This window comes from Drosophila serrata, unplaced genomic scaffold (genome assembly GCF_035046125.1).
Source record: "Drosophila serrata isolate PLE 108 unplaced genomic scaffold, ASM3504612v1 contig_272, whole genome shotgun sequence".
Taxonomy (NCBI): domain Eukaryota; kingdom Metazoa; phylum Arthropoda; class Insecta; order Diptera; family Drosophilidae; genus Drosophila; species Drosophila serrata.
The window spans coordinates 8,324,602-8,349,135 of NW_028257170.1; the positions used below are offsets into that span (position 1 = coordinate 8,324,602).

At 44.0% G+C, this 24,534-nt stretch overlaps 1 protein-coding gene across 18 annotated transcripts in view; it reads left to right on the top strand.

Moving 5' to 3' along the window:
• The window catches only part of Rbp6 (RNA-binding protein 6), a 208,851-nt gene that overhangs the window by 121,133 nt on the left and 63,184 nt on the right, over nt 1-24,534 (top strand). For all 18 annotated transcript variants that reach the window (XR_015271841.1, XR_015271843.1, XR_015271842.1 and 15 more), the window contains one exon: nt 17,529-17,621. Coding sequence is in view for 12 of the 18 variants with exons in the window: in XM_086833449.1 (XP_086689575.1) it covers nt 17,529-17,621 (93 nt within the window). In the remaining 6 variants the exon portion in view is untranslated. The remainder of the gene's footprint in view (nt 1-17,528; nt 17,622-24,534) is intronic.

Genomic DNA, 24,534 nt, shown 5'->3' on the forward strand with positions numbered 1-24,534 from the left:
CTAATACTTTTAAACTATTTTTTTTTAAATTCAAAATATTTTGACAGTAGTCAAAGGTTTTAACACACCAAGACATCTTACCTTCCCTGGAATTTGCCAGACCTTACAACTTTTAGAAATGGTGTTTATAAATTAAGACTTATTTCTACCAAGAACTTGCTTAACTACCTAAAACTAAAATCTACCAAGTCTATAAACCAAAAAGGAAGATTTCTGAGACCCAAGTAACATGATTTTCTCAATTGAAAGCCCTTCAAATAATTCGTCCCATCTCAGTTTAAAGTTTGAGTGCCTCTCATCGTCCTGGCAATAAATTCGCAGCCTTCATTCGCCCAAAATGGCTTAGCTCTCAGCACTTTGGGCCAAAATCGAGGACTACAAGGACTCCTCCGGCTCACCTAAGAAAGACGGAACCATCCTCGTAACCACATTAGCTGCTGTCCCACATCGCTCGAGTTGTCTAACTGCCATTTTAGATTTGTGTCTAGTGACTTGGGCTTGTGGTAAACACTTGAGTTTAATGGTTTGTTGACTGCCACAGGCTCAAAGCCCAAAGACGTTTTCTATAATAAAATTTTCGTCTATTGCCGTTGGCCATAAAAGCGGCGAAAAGCGGCACTAAACGTCTCTCCCCATATCCCCTCGAAAATCCCCGAAGCCCCGAATCTTCGAATCCTTCGAATCCTCGAGTCCCCGAATCCACTGCTCAACTGTTTTATTATTTACTAACTATTTTATTTGATTTCATTTCGGGCAACGCGCTTAAGGTTTCACTTCGGCCTTTTTTTTTGTGAATTGTCCGATGCCGCAAAGCCAATTCCGGAGACAGCCACATGGATTACAAATGTCTGGCTTTCGACTGGCATAGAAGCCAGCTTTGGCCAGTTTGCTAGTTGGCTTTTTTGAAAGGGGCTTAAAGTGGCCGACCCTAGTTTTGTTGCAAAATGAAAATATATTTCTCTGTACCAAAAACAACAAGAACAATTTGTCCCCCCTTTAACTCCCTCAACAATTAGCTGTCGGGGAAAAGGCCAAAACCGAATCCAAACTCAAAGCAAAGCAAATCGGAGCGAAAAAAGCAATTGTCAACCAAATTGGCATTGGCATTGAGTTGGCTGGGATTTGATTTATCAACATGTTCCACGTGAGGGCAAATGAAATCATTGCTGTCAGCCAGCTGGGACCCAAGTGTGTATATATGGCAATTCCAGCATTATGGCATTTTCGTTTTTCATGTCGCCGCATGAAAATGTGCGTTGTGCCAATCCAATTGGGAACTCCAGGGAGAAAAGTTGAGGGGGGAGGGAGAGGAGGCGAAAGAGCGCGACCAACTGACGCGTTTCCGTCAAGTGCAACAAGCTGGGAAAAGCGAGAGGAGCGGCCACGGGTGGCTAAGGGGAAAATGCCTGGTGAAGGAGTCGTTGAAAAGGAGGAAAAGCACCAGCAGGAGCAGCAGCAGCAGCCGGAGCCAGGCCAGGAGCAGTACCAGCTGAAGATTCCCCCAGTCAACGTGCTGGGGTTTATTAAAATTTTAATATCAACGCGAATGTCGACAGTCAGCCAAGTAAAAAATGTGTAGCGCAAACTTTTCTGCTGGAAAAGCAGAGAAGGAGCCGAAACAGGACGAATGTCAATGCATACACGCAAAAGAAATATGACAAATTTTACGCCCTAAAAAGGGATAAAAGCAAGGAGTTTATAGAATGTAAAGAAAAGGATATTAGGTTGGAAAGTTGCAAGTTATTTTCTACACTGATCCTTATAATTATTTTGCTTGCTTGTAGTCCTGGCTTCAAACATTTCTTTATTAGAATGATGCAGAAGAACCTCCTCAAAAAATACTTTCCAATAAAATGCCAAGGATTTTTCTTTAAACTAAACACCCTTCGAATCGATCTTCATAAAATATAAAATTAGTTTCGGTGTAAAATCAAAGGAAAAAGCGGGTGGGTGAAAAGCCAGAAGAAAGAGAGCGAGAGAGCAATCAACCCCGGCGAAGGATGCTTCGAATGTCGGTATGCCAGGATGAAGGCAAGCTGGTGCTGCTGCTCGAGGACCTTGTTCAATGTGTGCGTAAGCAAAATAAGTCATTTTCCCTTATGGGCCATGCGGCGAAGAAGCTGCAGAAATTCATCGATTGAATACAATACAAATATGTCAACGAGTCGCTTGAGATGTCGCTGCTGAAATCTCAGACTCGAAAAGGAAAAGCGGGCCAAGCTCGGGGAAAATCGAGGAAAACTTGAAGAGCTTGAGCAGGAGCTGGCAGCAGGCAGCAGGCGCCCAGCTTCGCCTTTGGTTTAACTCATTTCAATGCGCCCTGGGGGAGTTTGTTTTTGGAGGCAAAAGCAATCAGTCAGTGGAGTGGCATTCATCTCCATCCGTGGGGTGTTGAATTACGGGTATTTTGTGTGAATTGAATTTGGCATGCCCCAGGAGCGAAGAGCGAATTTTCCAAGGAGTTGGGGAAAACCAGGACAGCACAGACTTCTTTCTCTTGGCTCCCGGGATGGGAGCATGGCGTCACATGCCGGGCCCACACCTTGCCAGCTATTTACGAGGAACGCATTCCTTTCCATTCCCGTTACCAAATCCCCCCACCGACCCCCGAAAAACCCAGCAGCAGAAGCAGCTCCGGAAAAGCCAGGAAAAGCGACAACCACCGGCGGCAATCAGGGCGCCAATAACAAGGATGAAGGATGCCAAGACGCTGGCTGGCGAATTGTTATTTTATGAAATTGCAAACACAATCAAGTCGAATTCCGAATTCCTCGCACCGCTTTTGTCGCCGTGGCAGGCGCAGGCGGAAAATTGTTGTTTTCCCTTCGCATCGCCAGACAAATAAATTGAACTAATAGAGCTGTTAACATTGGCAGCCAGCAAACTTATAACTCGTTCGCTCGTTCGTTCGCTCAGCTTGGTCTGGGAAATTCCTCAACAAAGATATTTGAATTGCCAGGGCGAACAATGCGGAAAAGTGGAAAAGAAACCGCCGAAGCACTCGAGCAACTTGCAAAACAAAATCCGCTTTTCAACAAGCTTTTCTTCTTTCCCTCCCTCCCAAAAAAAAGAAACCTGGCCATTGTTTTTGTGCGTCCATCTGTGGGTATGTGTGAGTGAGTGTGTGTGTGGGCCAAGTTATTAGATTCATTTCAAGTTGCCGGCCAAAGTGCACTCCAAACATTGAGACTTTGGGGCAAGAGAGAGAGAGAGCTTCAGTCAAAGTAAAATAAGCCAAAGAGATGCGAATGCGAAAGAACTTAAAAAAAAAAAACCAGAAAGGAAAAAGGTGGGGGGGGGGAAACCACCCGGACAGGAGGAAAATGTAGGGAAAAACTTGGGACTGCGGCTGGCGTTGACAACCAGCTGAGGAAAAGAGGAAAAAGCCTTGGCCACAACACTATAAATGTGGGTAGTTTCCAAAAGGCGGCACAAAAGAAACCGCAACATCAGCAACAAGATAGGGCCAAAAGGGGCTGGGAAAAGTAAGCGAGCTGGGGGGCGGAGGCGGGGGATGCTCTGGAAAAGCGGTGGGCGGGCCAACACTTATTTCAAACAATTAACTTGATATTGTAACGGGGCTAAGGGATGCTGATGCTGATGCCGATGCTGCTGCTGCTGCTGCTGCTGCTGCTGTTTTCCAACCTGCTCAACCTCTCGAAAGGTCGCCGGGGCCAAGTCAAATATAACGTAAGAAAACTCTTGGCAGCATGTGGCCAAGGGAAAAGTGGCGGCCGGCTGGCTATGGACTCGGCAAATGGGGGCCAGTGTGGTCCCAAAGAAAAACATAATAAAATCAAACCAAAGTGAAGATGCCGACGCCACCACGGCACACGAAAGTAAAATAAACTAAAAGAAAAACAAAAACTCACGAAAAGCAAAGAGCTGCTCAGGAGTTTTCCCCGCCGCTCGTTGCCGCTCGTCGCTCGTCGCCCGTTGTTGTCTCTTGGAATTGCTATCAGTGTTACAGCTGGCGGCGGCTTTTCCCCCGCCTTTCCCTTACCTATTTCCTAGTCGCCAGATGCGAGGCCATCAACAGCAGCCGTCGCAGTTTTTGGCTGCGAGGCGTCAACTCTTGTGCTACAACTTGAACACGAAGTTCATCAACTAACTTGAGGGGGCGTCGCCGGGGAAGGGTCCTTCAGAGCGGGGGGTGGGGGCGAGGCGGAGGCATGCCACAAATGGCAGCGTCCAAGGCGTTACTCAGCTTGTTGTTCGCCCACAACGCCTCATGCACTTGGCGAAAAAACAATGCTAAAACAAAGGATCTGAAGATGCAGGAAGCTCTCTAGTTGTCTTTAGTAATAAGAGTCTGTCGTGTGTTATATGTAATAGTATTATACGTAAATACAACACTAAAATAGAGATCCTTTTATTTGTTAAAAATGGTTAAAAAGGAGCCCTAAGAGGTATCATTTATAATCAAAAGAAATCTTATGTTTTTTCAGGAAATTCTTTAACTTCATTACTTTCTCTAAACTTTCTTCCTTATTTTAGCTGATACTCTTCTCATTTTCTCCCAGTGCATTGCTGCTGTTGTGGCCATTGTTGCTGCTGCGTGTTTGTTTGCCACCGGAATGAATATTGCCCGGACTAGGAAGCTCCTCATCCTCATCCCCTTATCCTCTGTCTCTCTCAGTATTTTTCTCTGTCTTTCTCTGGGAGCCCTGAAGCTGTTTGGCTTGACTTGGCTTCTACTGTTCCACAGAGCTGATGAGACAGAGAGACAGACTTTTCTCGGGGCACCTGTCCACCTGGTCCTCCGCCTCCACCTCCGCTTCGAAATCCACCTGAACTTCTCCACCTCTGCTGACAACATCAACAGCAGGTCTCTGTTTTTCTTGTCCCCCTCCAATTGTTTGTCTTACAAATTTACTTACGCTTATTTGAGCTGGAAATGAGCTGAGGCACCGGATCAGGCTCAAGTCGACCTCCCGAGAGGGAAATATTGTTGAAAGTTTTTCGGCTGACATTTTTATTTCGCGTTGACAAACACACGCGGCGTATGCGCAATAATTTACAAAATTATTATTGTGCCAAAGCAGCTTGGTTCGGTCAACCTTTCGAGTTCTACTCTTCTGGTTGTCCTGGGCTTTGGTTTTGACTTCTCTAAGGTCTGGTTTGGTTCGGGGGCAAAAATGCTTTCTATATGATTAGTTGACAGAGCAGAACGACTGCAATTTTCAGTCGAGTGATGAAAAACGCCAAAAGGTAGCGAAAGTAAGGTAAATATTTAACCAAATTGCAGGCAGCGAGAAATTGAGAAATGGAAATAAAAGTGGAAGTAGGAGAGGGAATGGAAAGCGGAAAGGGAAATGAAATGGCAAATTCCCCTTCGAGGGAAAGTTCTCCCTCATGAGGAATACAAAAAAAAAAAAAAAAAAAAACAATTACAATTACCTATTTAATCCCTGATGATCGGTATAATTGCATAATACACCATGATTTACTGCCGGCCAATACGCTCTATGTGCATTTCAATTGCCAATCAATCGCTGGCCCACCCACTAACCTGTTTTTCCCTTACCTATCCTTCCCCTTCCGACCATGTACACACGCGTACACACAATAAACTATTTAGCCAATTGTTACAAGCAAAGCCGAATCCCCGCTTTTCACCGTCGCTGAACCGAACCGAACAGGACAGAGCACAGGAAATGTTAAATGATAATGCGCGGCACGCATAAAATGCAGTCACTCCCCCGATGTGCACACGCACACGCATACGTATACGTAATTTTTATTGCGTATACGTAATGCATTTTGATGGCAGACAACGCTCGGCCGGCCACAGCGTAACAATTTAAATCGTCGGCGGTCATTTACGTGCACACCATGCAAAATGCATTTATTGCATGCCGAGGTGAAGGGAAAATACGAAAGGGAGAAGGCGGAAGGACCTGTGTGTGTGTGTATGTGTGCGGAATGTGCTGTCTACTTTACGGCGCGTGGCTGTTATTTCCGCTTTCCGCTTTTGCTTTCCACTAATAAAAATCGTTTAAAAAACCGCATGACAGCAACAGCAGCAGCTGCAGCACATAGTCAGCCGTTACAAAAACAGCATTAAATAATAACAATCATGTGTAAATTTGCGCGAGGCATCCTCGATCCTTGGCCCTGATAGATTTATGTGTCCCGACAACTTCAAACTGCAACGTGGCGCAATAAATCTGGAATCCGAGGGAATCTTACCCGGCTCCTTGGCACTGCTCCTGCTCCTCTTTTGATGCTGCATTTGCTGGATAAGCTTATTTGTCTCTCGGCATCTTCGTCTGCCATTGTCTTCCATTACTAAAATTAAAATCCAGGCAAAACGCGCTGCGATTCTATTACCAAAGTGACTCACACCACGGCATAAGAAAAAATATAGCGGAAAAGCCAGGACTCGCGACTGTTTCCTTTAGCTGCTTTCTCTCTATTTTTTTTTTGTTTTTTCTTGACGGCTTTTACACTTTTAAACGGCGCTGCGGAGCGTGTTATTTCCGCTGCTTTTAGTCTGTCTGGCAGCAGGACTTCCACTCCGGCTTCTGTTTCAGCCGCTGATTGTGACTCTGTTTTTTTGGATGTGCCTGTGAATGTGAATCTGGAATCCTTCCCCCCCCCCCGTCCTGCCTCCTCTGCCATCTGTTGTTTTTGTCGCTACCCTGCTCCCCTGCTCATAGTATGTGACTTTGTGTGTGATTCGCGTCTTGTCTTTTGGCAACGAAAAATACGTTAAATTAAATTATGATTTCAGCTCTCTGGGCTCCGCCTCCTTCTCGGCCCAGCTGAGCTCTACTTCTTCGTCTGTCGGCTGTCCCGTCTCGCTTCTGTTTTCATATTCGTTAAATTCATTTTTGTGGGGAATTTTTATTTATTTTCCACGTTCGTCCTTGCAAAATATTTGACTGCCTGTGCACGTTCATCAGGCCAGGCCCCAAAAAAAGAACACTTTGACAAAATGTTTGGATTGGGTCAGGGTGTTACTTCAAATATATACTTCAGAGCATGAAATATTGTTGAAAAATCATTGATGATAAGTAAAGAAAGCGGAATTAAAATTGTAATAAATTTTATAACAAACAGAAGTCGCTTAGAGTCTCAGAGGATATATTTAAAGTACAAAAAGGTGTATGTTGTCTCAACAGGTAATTAAGAATGTTTAGCTACTTTGGTAGTATAAATATTGTATAAATAAATTTACAAATCTGAGGAAGGGCTTTCTTACTTATACATTTATATAATATTTTGGAATTCGGAAACATTAAAATTGTATTTCTACAGTGCTTAACTTTTAAGGCAAATGTTGTACCAACTTGAGGAGACTTAAACTATTTTTCTGCTTTGCTAAAACTAATATAAAACGGTAAAACGAACTAAAAGGTTATCTTAAATGATGTATAGTTCCCATATTTATAATTTTTTCTCCCAGTGCTGGGCCAGAGACAGACACCAGCAAAGGCGGGGCGAGTCAGTCAGTCACTTAGCCAGTCAGTTAGTCAACAACAGCCGAGGAGGCAGCCAGGAAACCAGCGAGGCGTGCGTGCCGCAATCCCTCCTGTCCCGCTCCGCTTTGCCCCTGTACCGTCCCGCTTTGCTCCTGGTCCCGCTCTCAGTGCCCATCCCTGTCCCCATTCCATTTCCATTTCCATTTCCATGCCGGTCGTCGGGTTCTCGTTCTCGTTTCTCGTTTAGTTGTGCGGGCTGCAAATCTTCAACAATTGCCCTGATTTATAATTTCTGCTTAGCAATGCAAAATACTTGAGCCGCGTTGGGCCTGGGCTCGCTTGGCTCTTTGGCTCTTTCCCTGGGAAATGAGGAAATGGGGGCGGCTGGCTGATGGAGAGGGGGCGTGGCATTGTGGGGCTTCGCCGTCGCATGTGTTTGGCTTAGCATACAAATATTTTGCTGTTTGTTTGCCTTGGTGCGCATAAACGGCAAAGTGGGTGGGTTTTTTCGTGGAGAAGAAATGTGATGAGCACGTTGACAAGTGAGTTGGCAGCCCTTCCCAGGTCCTCCCTGTGACACCCCTCCCCACCTAGAGCGGAGCGTCGCCCTAGTCCTTTCTCTGCAACCCCTTCTCCGCCTCCGGAATACTCATACATAATCCAGGCAGCTGCGTTCTGCATCAGACGTCCGCCTGCCTCGTCATAATGTGGCGCTGGTAGTGCGCTTATGCATAATTTACCCACTCAGCACAGTTGGCAGAAAAGCCAGAAAAAGGGGCGTACACGGTAAAAAAACACGCACACACAACAACAACATATCAAAAAATAAACACAGAAAAGCAGGTCTCCTTTTGTCATCTCATATCCATCAGAAAATGGGGAGTGAAGAGTCTAATCCTAATTTACATTTAAATATCTCCAGTTAATTAAATTTCTGCACATAAATTTTAACCAAAACCACACATTAAAACCTAAAGAATGTAATATATGAATATTACTTAGGCCTAAGTTTTTGCAGTGCAAAAGAAAACCCAAAAAAGAGGTGAAGGGAATGCAACTGACTGCAACTAGGGGAAGCCCAGTCACTGGCGATATCGCTTTGACTTTGTAAAGCGACAGAGCCTGAGAGAGAGAGAGAGGCTTTTCCGAACATAAGAAAACTTGTTGGCCTTTCCATTCCGAGCTCTGTCCAATTATCTTCTGATTTATGATTTCTCATTAATTTCCCAACCAAATCTCAGCCACGTACGCTGATAACTGGGCCCGGTATAGTATGTGGCGGGATATATTCTACCGAAAATACAAGCTAGCACAGAATTTTGATAGAACTTGGAACTCGTTCTCGTCTCAAGAAACCTTTGAATCTGGTGTGCTTCCTTTTTGGGGGATGGGGATGGGTGGTTTAGGGCCGCAAGGAGACTTATTAGAGAGCGTATCCTTTGAAAAGAGTGACTGAAAGGATGACGACGACGACGACGACGAAGGCAGAGCTCAAAGCCATGTTGTTTGCTGACTGATTGCTTTGGCCTCCGACCCCACTGAAACCCACTGAAGCCCCCTGAACCTTGCCACCCTCTCTTACCCATGAATAGTAGCGGAAATGAACGGAAAAGGGGCTGAGCTAAACGCAGAAATGCGTGCGCCATAAATTAAAGTAGTTTTAAGTATTTCTGTGCTGGCCATTGTTGGGTTCTCATTTCGTAGCTCTACTGCCTCGCTTCCCCTACCATTTTCTTCTTCTATATCTTTGGGCTGGAGTTTTCAGGATCTGGTTTTGGGTTTGGGTTTGGGTTTGGGCTTTGTGGCATTCGCGGACCACCCGCTGCTCTGAAGTTTGAGGTCGTCGCTTGTTTCGCCCCAAAAATAGATATACAAATGTGTTTTAATGGTCGCATTTTTTTCCCCGTTTCTCGCTCTCGTTTTCGGTTACGTCCCTTTGTTGTATTACGTTGGCTCATCCAGGTCCTGCGTCGTCCTTTACCGAATCTGTGCGCTTTGTTATGCCGCTTGTCGTTTTTCTATGCGACTGAATTTATTTGCTCCGCGATCTCCGCCTTTTATCCTGTGCGTGTTTGGCCGCCATTCGCCATTCGCCATTCGCCAAAAGTTTCCTTCTTTCCCTAGTTCGCTTCAGTCTTGTTGTTTTTTTCTGTGCCAGAGCTTTTCCTCTTTGGCTCATTGTCTGGCCTGGTTTTTCCCCGGCTAGGCCTAAGCCCTGGGTGGCAAATGGTTTTGATTTGATTAATGAATGTTCTAATTAAGCAAAACCGTCACCTAGCCCGCCCCGGAGTGGCCCGCTTTTGACCTTGGCCAAAAACAATCTAGGCCCGAACCGAACATCGGGGAAAAGGAAAAGGAAAGTTTTAGCCTCCTGGGCGGAAATGGAAAGACAAATTATTTGCTTCGAGTTTCGAGTTTCGTTGTCGTTGTTGTTCTGTGTGTGACTGCAAGTGATTAGCGTTAAATGACGGGAATCGGAGGGAAAACTTTATCGAAATTGACTCCAAATGGACACCACCACACACAATTTCAATTACCTGCAAGTTGTGATTGCGATAATTATGTAATGGCCGTCCGCCTAATGATGATTGGTCCTGGAGTTTATGAGCCTGGCAATTACGTAAGCGGAAGAGCGAGAGGCGGAAGAGGAGCAAGGATATCACAAGTTGACCCTCCTTGACTTGCTGTATTATGCAAATTTAAAACTTTAGCTTTAAGCACAAGTTGCGGCCATATTCAGGGTCCGTCCCATCCATGTCCTTAGAGTCCTAGGAGTCGTGTGTGAGCGCCTGTCTGCCATATAAATTTAAACAATGTTGAAAACATGCTGCGTTGGCACTTTTTAACCACGCTGCCAGCACAACGCACACACACAGAGCACACACACACCGAACACACACATCTGCTTAAGCACAGGCAAGCATTTATGCTCTGCTCGCTCGCCAAAAGTGTTGCATACATCGAGGGGCCTGCCGCACAATTTACATGCACACACACACACACACACACACACAGGCACACGCATCCTTGGAGCTGCTTTTGCCTCAGACCAGCTAGTGTGTGCGAGTGTGTACCGCCTATGTGTGTATTTAATGTCGAAATTATGGACGACAATTTTAATGACAATTCAACTTAACATTAGAACGACAGGGGCAGCAACATGCGACCAGCATCAGGAACGACTTTGTCGGTCGTTAGTCGTTAGTCGCTGCAGCAGCGGCAATAATGCGGATCAAGGTGGTTAACTCGAATGGGGGATACCCTGGCAAGAGATGGGAACAATACTTTATTCTAAATTCCTGAAATAACAGAAGTTGGTACATAAAAGGATGCAAGAAAATGTATAAAACAAAGTTTACAGAAAGTAGAATGTGGTTTTTAATATAATATATAATTAAAACAAGCATATTTGCTACCTGGACTTATCTAGTTCAGTTTTATAAAGTACCTTGCATTGGTCAAGTCCGATCAACTTATTAGTGCTACCAATTAATGGGTACGCTTGGCATCGGCAGCAACAATGGCCGGGGCTTCTGTATGGCATTGGCATCAACGGCAGCAAAACAGTTTCCGCATCCGCCAGCCGCCATTGTGCCAGGATGCCAATGCCAAACACACTCGCAGGATGAGGGAACGGGAGATAGAGAGAGGGATAAGAGGAGAGCAGAGGAGACACACACACACATGTGTCCTGGTCCTTGCTCCTGCCTTTGCTCCTGCTGTCGACGACAATGCGTGTGAGTTAAATGTATGCGCATAAATTAATAATTAATTACACAGAATTACATTTCGGGCTTGTTGTATAATATTCATTATTGTTATGCATAAATAAGGTGACTTGCCAGGACTTTCTCCCCCATTGTCGTACTCGTTGTCGCTGTCCTTGCCGCCCCCAAACCAATTTGTGAACGATGCGCCATTTTAGTTTCTGTTATGGAGCTCATTAAAATGCCAACTCAGCTGAGATCAGTTTGGTTTCGGTTCGGTTTCGGACTCAACTCTTTGGCATCAATCTCCGAAAATGTATTTATTTGCCGGCCATATATTTCATTTGATTTACAAGCTGGACAGGATAAAAACACAAAACAGCAAAAAATATATAATAGAGAAGGAAAGCAGGACTTCACAGGATATTCAAGCCCTGCATTTGCATTCCCTTTGATGGCCAGTTTCCCTCCGCTCCCTTGGGCATATTCAAATGCTGATTTCTCTATGAACCAGCCCCCCATTATCCCTTGTCAGTGACAGCAGGAACGTGTTTATTGGCTACGTTTGCTAGGACATTTGCCGCATAAATATCAACGAAATTAAGGAGCAACCGGAGGCTGGCGTAAGGCATTGGGAGGTCCTTCTGTCAGGGCAATAAATCAACGAGGAAGACGAACGAACGAACGCTTTTTGTCCTGCCCAAGCAAATTTCGAAGGAAATTGACCAAAAAGTATTAGTAACGGAAATTGCACAAATTTTGTTTGGGATCAGGACCACATGTGTGTGTGTGTGTGTCTGAGAGAGTGTGTATGGACGAGGGTGTATGCTGTGCGTGTGGCCTGTCCCGTCTGCCTGCGTCTGTGTGCGATTGCGGTCATTTTAATTGAAAGCCAGACAAAAACAGAGATAGGAGAACGCAAAATGCGGCATTGATGGAGCATATCGAATTATGCATAACTAAGGATACCCAAAACGTGCACTGTGAAAATGTAGGTCTTCGAATAATACATTTTTAATATCCCACAAAAGCGAAAAACAAAAGGAGAGCCAAGCGAACTGAGTGAGTTGGATTGAAAAGGAATTTTTTTTTTCAGGAACAGAGATTTTTAAACAAAGTGAACTCTTTAATATAGAGTTTTTATTATCGATGTATGATGACTAAAACCAGTCAACAGTTTATACATTAAATACTTGTTCTAATTTTTTTTTTTAGAAATATTTGCAAAATGTATAGAAAAATAAGAGGTTTTCTTATTATTTAAATATAGCAACTTAATACTAAGGCTCTCCAATATTCCAATCCCATAAACATCATACATATAAACATCCATCCCCCTTATACAGCACAGTCTTAGGGGAAATGAACAAAGATAATGCTTGAGTAAGCTGCCTTGTTATATATTTCCTTCTTATCTGCCTCTCAGAATGGCATCCTTTGGCATTTGTCAAACTTTCTATCAATGCTCATATTTCAAGCCGACTCGACACGCTCTTCGCCGGCACTCATAAGTATGCAACACTTTTTTCCCACGGCGAGGGCAGGCGAAAAGGATTGCCTGGTAGAGGCGAGCCTCTTCGGTCCACCCCTCTTTTTTATTTTGTATAAAATTTGCATGGATAATTTGTCACTTTGAATGATGTTGAAGCTCTTTTTCCGAGTGGGCCACAACCAATCCCTGCCCGGTCCTGCCCCGGCGGCAAAATTCTTGCGGGAAGTGCGGCAAATGTTACAAATTGTTGTCGTTGAAACTCACCCCCGGTGTGACCCACCGCCACCGCTGCCATTGAGGCTCGAAATTCGGGCAACGCATCAGGAATTTCGGGGCAAACTTTAATAAACCCGCTTTAGCCGACTAATTTCACAATAAAACCAAATGGCAACAACGAAAATAATAAAAAAAAAAGGACATCCTAGGAGGAGGCCCGAAAAGAAAAACCCTTTTTAACCTTACATTTTATGGCACACATGCGCTAACAGGTTTAAAAATTACATTTAATGACAATTGGCAGAGTGCCGCGGTCCTTCGGCCTTTCCCCAACCTGTTTTCCCCCCGACCCCTTTTCCACGCTTTTCCGCCGCTTTTCCTTTTGTCGCTGAACATGTGTCGCCGATTCGAGACATCTCCGCAGTTCCGCGCGCAATTTCCAGGCAAGTTGCTCCCATTAGCCACATAATTTTAAGTGTGTGCGTTGCCCGAGTTTTCCCTTCCTCCGCGACTCCGAATTTCCCCGCTCTCGTAGAACGAGCTCATTTAATATTAAAAGGATTTATGAGACATTTTCCTTTCATTTTGACAACGAAAGTTCCTGGCGCGATGCTGGGTTGGGCTGTCTGAATGGCGAATGAAAATTCAGCCCGTTTGCCGTTGATGAAATTTTCGCTTAACAGAATTTGCAACGCTTGGCGGCGGCGGCGACGGAGTCGGAGCCTACGCACGGTTAAAGGGTTTTCCATTTTCCCCAAGCCACCACCACCACCTCCTACCCTTGCCCCCCAATTTCCGTTTGCTATTGTGTTGTTGTGTGAGCTGCTCTCTCGGCAACTTTGCGCTGGTTTAGCTTACGCTCGGGAATTATTTGAGTGCTTTTTGGGAAAGCGTTCCGCAAACGCCATCCCTCCCCCCATTCCGGAGCGTGTGAAAGTGCAGACGCCTCTGAAAGCCTTTTGGATCGGAAGGTGTGTGTGTGTGTCGGGGTGTATATTTTTGACAGATTTGAAAATTATTATGCAAAATGAATAATTTAGTTGAAAGTGTTAAATTGATTTGGCCTTTCCCACTAACATAACAGACATCGGGATGCTGCTCTCCTCGTCAGATGATGGAGATGATGGCCATGTCGGCATCGCTTTTCCTCATCCCATCAGATCCTTGCGAGTAAGATAAGTCGAGATAATGCCTGGTTATCGATAGGCAGCTCAGTTGGAATGAAATATGCATTTGCCACTTGTCAACTCAGTCGGTCTCTGGGCTCCGATGAGAGGCAATGATAAAGTGTCGATTTGATTGTGTTTCCATATCTATGAGTGTACATAAGCCATGCCTCATTATCATAAAATCTATGCTGCGAGAGGTGAGAAGGTTGGGGAAATACTATTTATGAAGTACGAAAAATAAGGACAGTCAAGGTGTTGAAATGATTGATTATCCTTGCCTTCAGTTGCTTTCTGCGGGGGTTTTTTAACTCGGTATTTGAATTATTTCTGTTATCTTTAAAGAAATCAAATTAGCTGAAACGTAAAGTTATTTTTAAAATGTTTAAGAATAAAATTAAGATGTCTATAAGATTTTCTTAGGGTAGAGCTATATGCTTATTGTCTACCTCTTATAATGGGTTACCTTACATATTCACCTCTAAGGTATTCCAGCTTTATAAAACATGTCAACCGTCTAGTTGCATTTAAGTTTCACCTTTCTCTTATTTTTATTTACAAATAATCCCTAACTCTTTCAAAATAATAAAATTTTTCTTATTTTTCCCCTTTTGTCTCATCTTTATTACATTATCCCTCAAAAAAGGACATCCATTGGAGGGCGACTTTCTTGTCTGAGTTGCATTGTAAGGGGACCGCCTTCTTGCGCTTCCGCGTGTCGTACCCCATGATCCTGTGACCTGCTCCTTGTTCCCGGTTCCACCTCCCCCCCTCCTGCTTGATCACGCCCACTCTTGACGTCATTTGTCGAGCTTCTCGACAGTACCAAACGGCCAAAAAGACATGACCAGACACTGTGCCAGTTGTCTGGCCCGCCCACTCGACCTCCGACTGCTTGCTCGTCCCCGGACGTATATCCTGCCGCTCATCGCAAGTCCTTGTGGCCAATATTGACATTCCTAATCTGTGCTCCGCTGCGGTGGCCGTTAAAATGCCGTGTCACTTCGTTAGTATGCGTGTGTGGTGCCATTTGTATCTGAGTATCTGCGTATCTGAGTGTTAGCCTTGTAGCCTTGTATCCTTGCGGCCCCGTGTATCCTGTGTGTGCTCTGCGGCCTGTATTTGTCTTGAGGTCGCGTTCGGACCGGACTCTCGGCTCCCTGCCTTCGGCCTGGGTGTGTTTTGCTTTTGATTCATGCCCCGCTATCAGCACTGGGCGTGTTCCCAAAACTGGTTCATTTATATTTGATGATGACATTGCCGCCGCCACTGCCGCTGCCGTCGACAATCAAACTCCCGGCTTCAGTTTATTAGTTTAAGTAGCTCCATTTTGTGGAGTGATTAGCATTCAGGAAGTGAAGAAAATTAAAGGGATTTGCTTAAGGAAGTCCCTTCATTTTACATTGTATGTTATAATATCTTTATGAATCTTCCCCTCAATAGTTATTTGAACTCTCAGCTAGCTCCCATCTTGATAAAGGACAAGTGCTAATTTTTTGGCCAGCGCACATTGAAAAAAAGACACCCAAAGTGCTGGCCACTGCAGTTTTGAATCGCTTTTTAACAACGCTGCAATTTCTGTGCCCATTTTGTGGCTGGTGATGATGAGCCACCAGGGCGCTGTGCTCCAAGGGGGGTTTTACAGTGTGGTTCCCAGGTTCTGGCCGGGCTCGACGTTGTCTCGGACGTCATGTTGTTACAGTTACTTTCTTGCAGCGCCACTCTCAACTTGATTTCTGTTCGTTTTTTGGTCTTGCAAATTGTTAGAGGGAACGCCCGCGGTGCCAGCCCCCAAAGCCCCCTCACAACCACAGCCAGTGAGTTCTCCTTAACCTGGCTAAAGTGCAGCATAGACAAAAACAAAAAATACAAAAAAGAACAAGTGGGTAGAACAAAAAAAAAAAAGAGGACACTAAGAGCGACAGGAAGAAGCAGCCAGGAGCCGGGAGCCGGGAGCCAGGAGCCAGAGTCTCAGGACTTACTCTCTATTCCTGGGCCAAAGCGATTTGCCTTGCCAAAAGCTGCACGACCAACTTTGTAGCAACATCTAAAACGCCCCTCTCTGGCCATCTCGCTTCCTCTCGCACACACCCAGCGACAGCACAAGTGTTTTAATTTTACGACATTGTATGAATTTTACTGCTGGCACTGCAGAAACATCAGCACCGCTGTTACATATCGTTAGCTTCCTTAACGGACATATCCCACATCGCCAGCGAAGTCGGGTAGGAAAATATGGTGAGAGAGGAGGCGACAGGAGGGGGCATTTTCCAACGCCTCAAACCCCCGTTGTCTGTGCCGTGCTCATAAATTGCAGCTTGCAAGCGTCAGTGCAATCAGCGTCATCAGCTTCATCCGGTTTGTTCGAGAAGAGGGTCCCTTGAACCATGGATGCCGCCATTCCATGGCTCCTTCCTCCTACAGGAGCAGCCTCTGTGAACTCTCAGCAAGGATCTCTCTGGGGGCAGGTCTCTAGCTAGCTTAGCTTGTGGGTAATTTTTTCAAAATTATCCAAATTAAAATGTGAGAGAGCTGCACTCCCGTATCGCATATCGCATATAGCATATCGCGTATAGCACATCGCATAGCGTTTGCCGGGCCCACTGTGCCTTAACTGCCGTCACTTAACGTTAACAGTTTACGCTTGCCTGCGGGCTAAAAAGGCTGGCGTTGCACTGCACACACTCTACACACACACGAACACACGCACAGAGAAACAGCTAACACACGCATACACTGCAAGGAATTAGAAAGATTTAAGGATATTTTAAGTAGAGTACTTAGAATGTGGGGATTGATATTGAAATTAAGTATTTACAGGCATTTAATTATTACTAGAATGTAAGGCATAAAGTTCATAGATCCTGGATTTAATTAACGAAATATTAATGAATAAGAAAGTTAAATAAAGTTCTATATTTCCCTTCATTTTCCTTGAGATTCTTCTCCTTCCCATTTAAAGCAGTTTCCTTGACTTTGTCCATATCCTTCCGCTCAGTGCACATACGTATGCAGGCCTGAGGCAGACTGCTCGTCCTTGTCTCGCCATCATTTTCGGTGCTGGGTGGTCGACGGCTGCTGCTAGTTTTCCCGCTTTTCCTGCTACTGATGCTGCTTCTGTGCTGCTGTTGCTGCTGCGCTAACTGCGTAAAGTTGGCACTTGAAACTGTCAGCTTAAAAATGCCAGATGCACACACACACACACAGCTGCAGAGCCTCACAGCCTTACACCCTTTACATCCTTTACACCCATACACACACACCCCGAAGCTGGAGCTCACGCAGACAGATACACGGCGGAGGAGCCATGCATGTAGTACATAAAATGCACAAAATGGTCGAACGACTCATGGCGAAAGTTGGTGGCCATAAGTTACGGGGAACTTGAGCAAAAAAAGAAGAAGGAAAAGGGTCATAACTTTCGTATAAAATGCATATTTAAATGCCAGGCCATTCCACTTAACCTTTCCGCTCATTATTAACCCACACCATTCTCAATGCTTTTCTTTTTCACTTGCAGATGGTGACGAGAACGAAGAAAATCTTTGTGGGCGGCCTCTCGGCGCCCACCACACTGGAGGATGTCAAAAGCTACTTCGAACAGTTTGGTCCGGTAAGTAGCACTAGTTCCCCTTTCTCCATATATACATATTTAGTATATATTTTCTATGGAAGACGAAGTATCGAGGCAGTCACATGCCAAAATGCTAAACGAAATGAAGCAAAATAATAATCATAAAAAAAATCAGAATGACAGGCAGTGGAGCAAATCATGCAATCTATTCGCACAGCGCGTGTTCCCCATACAATTTTAGCAGTACACAAATATATTTTCCTTTCTTTCTTATTATTTTTTTTTTTTTGTAAGCAGTGACACCTTCACTGGCTGCCACTTGCTACGTTTTGTTTGATCAATAAAAACGCCAAAAAAAGGAAAGAGAAAAAGGAAAATTGTACGAAACCAAACGAATGAAAGAGAAAAACCTGTAAAAAAAAAACCAAAATTCGTACCAAATTCAATCTTGACAAGTACTGCAAAGCACAGGACTCCACTTTTGGCCCCCTCCACCCAAACCCTTCGGCGGCAAACTCCACTTAGACACACACATATGCATATCGAGTGTGCAGTGTGTGTGTGTGCAGTGTGTGTGTGTTTGCGGCTGAGTGCCGTTCGAGTGCTCTTTAAGTTCTCCATTCAGCCATGTTGGCCTCTGCCCCCCGAAAGGCCAAAAAACGAAGCGAAATGAAATGGGGCCTCCGCCGCAGACTTGTTATAGCGCAAAAAACAAATTTTTAGCACGAGAACAAAAATTCTGTGTTGTTGATTACGATACTAAACGAAAATCGATTTGGCCCCGCCGATTTTAATGAGCGACTCTGCCCTGCTCTGCCAGGATTTTCATTAACGATGTGCTATTCGAGGGGATTTTACTGAAGAGGGAAGATTTCTGTGAAGCTGAAAGGAGTTTAAGCCTTAAATGGTCTGTGTGTAGGGGAGAAAGCAGGAAAGTCAAGGTGCTTAGGGATTGCGGTGAAAGGATGCAAGCAGTTTATTGAGAATATAAAATATTTAAAGCCTTCTAAAGAAATTCTTCTTCGCTCTATTAGGAAGTCTATAAAGTAAAGCGAACATTAATGTAGAAAGGAAGCAAAAAGGTTTGGCCCAAAAGGTAACCCAATCTAAACCCTAAAAAGGGAGTTCAGAAATCTAATTCCCACTCACAATTTAATCTCAATAACTCAAACTTCACTTGAATACATCCAAAATGAACCAAAATAAAAATAAAAAGGATGCCTCCTCATCCGAGAACATTCTCAAATTTCCCAGTCACTCGATGACAAATTTGAATGTTTTTCAGAGAGGGGAGAAAAAAGATATAAAGAAAAACTGGCCATATCGGGTAACAACTAAAAATGCCATTATTTGTTTTTCCCCAGCAAATTACAGCCTGCTCTCGTGGGGGGATTTCCCTTGATTTGCCTCGATTTTCCTTCGAAATCCCCCAACCAAAATGAAACCCAATTCCGCAGGTAAAGCTTCCGATAATTGACATAAATTGGCGCAACTTTTTGTCAGCTCTTCACCACAAGACGTCAACTGCCATTTGCAATGCTCCAATGCCCCGCCCACTTCAAAAATATATCTTTATATATATATATTTATATGGCTCTGGCACTTGATAATGCGAATATAATGACGACAGAGAGAGAGAGTGCGAGGGGAGGAAATCCATAAACGGCCATCAATCAAATCAGCGCGAGGAGCAAAATGCTTTTAAGTAATTTTCATCATAGCCAAGCGAAACTGTCAAAATCCATAACGATCAAATAGTGAAGATACTTATACTATATATATATATATTTATACTATAAGGGGGCAATATTTATGGAAAAGGTGAAACAAAAGACGGCGAGGCGATTTAACCAAGCGCGAATTCTTAATGGAAAACTTTTCAATTAATCCGCATTGGCAAAGGAAATTATAATAATAACTTGGCTGCGAGTGTATAAGCCCGGCCATAAGCTGTGCGGAGAAACTTTCGACAGGCAAACAAAACAGAAGCCCAAGACCAGTTTTCCTCCGCTTTTCCTCCTCCAAACACACACACACATACACACACTCTTGGCCAAGTTATTGATTACAACTAATCCCCTTTGGCTTTTGCCTGCCGCCTCATTGGGCAGCTGGGAAAATCCAAGGTGGGGGACAAGGGAAAATCCAACGGGGATCCTAGAGGCAGGAGGGGACGACGCTGAAAGATATGGCAAGAGATTTGCGCAAGGGCCATAAACAAAATAGCAAAATGGCAACTGGCGGCTTAGTTTACCTACCAGTGGGAAACTCCCCTGTTTTTTCCTTCAGCGATTTTCCCCTCGCCACGTTTTCGTCGGCAGGTGACCAGCGAGGCGTTAATGACTTTAGCGGCCATTTTTCTTTCGCCTTTGGATGAGATGAGGGCGAAGAGATTGCTCCTGGCAAGATTGATTAGCTGGACAAGTCAGGGCGCGCCATTCAATATGATTAATAGTTGCATGCGTAGCGCCCACAACAGCACAGGGATTCTCCCAACTGAACATTATATATAGAATGTATATACTATATATATATCTATAGTAATTTATGACGCTGCCCTGGCCATCCATCCAGCCAATTTCATGTTGCCGAAGCTCAAATTTATATATTTTTATTTCCGCCTGCAGTGCATTTTCTATTTGCCCAGCCATTTGATGTTCATTGTATCCTTTTCAAATGTATCCCTTTTCATACCTAGTTTAGAGTTGGCATTTTTATACTCTACATTAAACTGGGTTTAGTTTTAAACTAAAATTAAGATTCACCTTCAAGCATTTGTTAACAACAAAAAGTTCTTTACTCTTCAATCAAATTAGTTTAATTATTCAATTTGTTAACCATATCTAAGGCACTTTGTGTTACTTAAAATCCCTTGAAAAATATCACTATACACAATCTTAAAATATCTAAAATTTCCACAAAGAACAAACAGCATTTCCAATTAGAGAGAGAAGAAGTAAATTCCCATTCACAAGCAACCATTAGATACATTTGTATCTCGGTATCTGTAGGCTATGTATGACCCTTAAAGCCCTAACGAAGAGCACCTTTTAAATGCAAATCAGAAAACTATTTTGCAAATACAAAAACCAAATGAAAATGGGGCTAAAAAACTGGCTGGATAAACAAAGCAAAACGGACAAATTCCAAATTTTAGCCATCGCAGGTTGGATTTTCCCCAGCAAATGTTCTATTTAACAAGCGCACACATATTCATAGCAACACCAGAGGAGAGGGCAGAGTGGAAAGTGGAAGGAAAAGTGGAAAAGTGCCACCCAGCTGACCTCAGATGCTGCAACCTTTTGGCCACTGATTTTATTGCAACTGATGCAGCTGCTGCTGCTGCTGCTGCTGCAAGCTCTGCGATAACGAAAAATTCCACATGCAGGGAGGCGGCGGGGAATCAAAACAGAAACGTAAAGCTCGTTGGCTAAAAAATTGCAAATAAACTACACATTTTGTAAAGTCCCCCCTCCGCATGGAAATTGTGGAGCCAACTATCAGGATCTGGCAGCCAAGTCCAGTCATTGCCCGAAAAGCCCTGCCCTCAACCTCCCCTTTTAAAGGTGTTTACGGTGTTTGCTTTTTGCATGCGACCCCCTTTTTGGCTCACCTTGCAGGTTAGTAAATTTAAGCGCTTTTCATAAGCATTTTATGGGGGCCAGGATCCAGGATCCAGGACCTACGATCCCAGCCAGGCAAATGGCCAAAAGTGCACCATCTCGAAAAGTGTTGGCCCGGGCAGCTTCTCCAACTGTCAGATAACTCTTGGCCCCCGCTCTACCTTCACGCTGCCCACTTGGGTATTAATTATGACAAATCATGCAAAGCAAAGCCAAAACGAAAACAAACGGCACAGAAAAACCAACCAACTAATTTCATTAAAAAACAATTTTTTATGATTTAATTATGGAAGGGCAAGCGAGCGAGAGCCACGTCTAAAAAGTACACAGGACCAAAAACAAAAAATGGCAAGGATAATAAATGCTGAACATTTTGGTGTGAAGATAAATATTATTGCAAGGGCAGCACTTGTAAAATAAATAAACGTATTTAGGGGACATTTGAATAATATTAGCTTGCTTTTTTTAAAGCTTAATAGTATTGAAATGCTTTGGAAAATAAACAAAATAAATAGGACTTTCATATGTACATTTTAAGCTAATTTATTTATATTAAAGAGATATATTAATGCAAAGAAAGCTTGAACATTATGATTTTTTTTCGATCTACAAATTGTCTTCTTAGTTATGTTATTTGATTTAATATGGTAAATTATTTAAACAAGCCATAACTATTGGCAAGACATTAAAAATTTCATGGAATAATCCTTTAAAAACTCGAATACCTCTCAGAATTAAGTATGTTAAATCAAATTAAACCTGTTTTCAAATCTCTAGCTCTTATATCCTTTGAGCATATTCTATATATCCTTAATTATTGCAATTTCTTTTGCTTTTAAAGAGCACTCTATAGGTATTTCTCACAGTGCCCGTCTCTGGACGTGAATAAGATTCCAAATGAATCCTGGCTGGGGCTTCGGCTCCTGTCTCTGTCAGAGTTCACCTGGCCTGTCATAACTGTGGGCAATTTTTGAGGCATTCTGAATGAAGTGTCTCTCTCCTGCCGAGCCTGCCTGTCTCTCTCTCTCTATCTCTCTCTCTGCCTCTCCCTGTCTCTCTCTCTCTCTAGCCAGTGCTAGCTGTCTCTTTCGAGGACGAGGAAATATGGGGTTTGAGGGGCATAAATTATGATGCGCAAATCTTCAGCTAGCTGAATGTAAATGTAAATGAAGGCACACCATGGCAGTATGTGTGTGTATTGTGTGTGTGTGTGAGTGAGTGCACGATGAGTGGCAGATTTGCATAATCCTTAGCAAAAGGTTTCATGACAACGCTGCTCGAAATGTCAATGTGGGCGGATGGATCACCGCCCCCTTTGGGCAAAACTTCAGCCTCAGACTGCCTGCCGCCGGCAGATGGATATGGGTTGAGGGGGAAGTACCCTTGGCAGCCCCTGCCTGTTTTAGGGCCACTCTAAACCAGCCCAATCATCTATAAGCTGCGGTTGCCTCTGCTTGTAATTAACGGCACACATACATGTCTCTCTCTCTCTCTCTCTGTGTGTGTGTGTGTAGGTGCAGTACAAACACACACACACACTCACTCGACTGCCATTTACATAGCCAATTAGTTATACATAAACACAGACAACAACGATGGCAATTTCCACCTTAATCCCTTGGCCGCAACTAATTTAATTGTGTTCAATTTGGCATAAAGGCGTTTAATGCAAAAGGCATTTGGCAAACACGAGCACGAGTGTCGGCTAGCCCCCCACCCGGAAAATCCTTTTGCTTACCCCTCCATCGCCCCTGCATAAAAGACACATATTTTTCATACCCATATACTCTACCGAAAGAGGCCTTATCTCTTAGTTAAAGCCGAAAACCGATGGGAAATCAATAAGATGAGCATCCTTCTTAGCCAGGATCTAGGGTATGCGAGAAACTTCATTTCGAAACGAAGACGTTTCGTTTCGTTTGGGTTTCGGTTTCGGTTTGAGTTTGAGTCTCAGTCTGAGTCTGGTTTCGTTTCGTTTCGTTTCGTTGGTCGGGTTCGTTGTTAATGCTTTGATAGACACATTACTTCCGTCTCAGTGGTTAGGCTCGACTAGGACTACAACAACTACAGCTACAGCTGCAACGGCAACGGCAGCCATGGCAGGATATACGGGGGGAAATCTAATATGTCTTGCAAGCGAGCGACTCGGCAGGGATAACCGTTTGTTTACATAGCCCAGACTATTTGCCCGGACTGAGCTTAGCCACAGCCACAGTGGGGCACTGAGAAAAATAAGTTGCCAATTGTATTTTCCTCAAAAATCCAACTGATTTTTCTCGGTCATAATAGTTTTGATATCACATGCTCAAAGTTAAAGAGGAAAAGTTGCATTCTTGTTATGAAATCTCTTAAAAATCTGGCATGAAAAGTATCAAATATCGCAGCATACTTTTAGACAATGAATTCATGATGTTAATTGAAAATTTAGCTGTTATATTAAATAAAAACTTACTTAAATAAAATAAATTTTAGCAATAAGTCCTTTGAATCAAAGTTCAAATGGATATTTAAAAGGTTAAGAGTTTGCAATAATCCCATTAAAGACCTTCAAAATATTTTCAAAGGTGCTATTCAATAAGTTTAATTTATAAGAACTTTCAAGTTTTAAATTCATACTTTTTAAAAACCAAAAGTATGTTTTGCAATCTTCATTGCATTACCTTTTCATTTTTCAAAGTGCACCTGCAGTCGTGGTCGGATTCGAATTCGGAATCGGAGTCGGAGCGTGAGTCCCGTCCTCATCCTCGTCCTGTTCCTGGTCCTCGTCGCAGTCGTGCTGGTTTCCTTCTGGTTGCTGCGATTCTTCGCTGCTCTGCATATCTGCTTCGTGCCTGGCATGGCTTTGGCAAATTGCGCAAAAAACATTGCACCAGTAAGCAGGATGAACGGGGAGCGTGGGGAACCACCAGCAGGAGCAGATTTCATGCACAACAAATTGTCATGCGGACAGGCAGGCAGGCATCCTCGCACATACATAGACGGTCTCTGCGGTTGGTCCTGATGCAGCTCATCCCCCATTGCAGGACCTCGCCGGCTCTGCTGAGCTCAAGCACATGAAATCCTTACCCGGGCGCAAGTCAAGCAAACAAACAAACCGCAATGACATGCAGGCAGAGTCCTCACTAAAAACGTGGGGTGGGAAAACTCTGCAAAGTATGGGGGGGGGGGGGAGGAAAAGCATGGAAAGGCAAGGAAAGGAAAAATCTCCTGCTGGTGCTGCCGTAGCCGCCAAGACATTGGCATTGCCACAGTTGTAACCGGAAACTGTCGCACTTATTTGGCTACGCGCTAGTTTCGCATATTTCACTGTCAACTTGCGGTAAATAGAC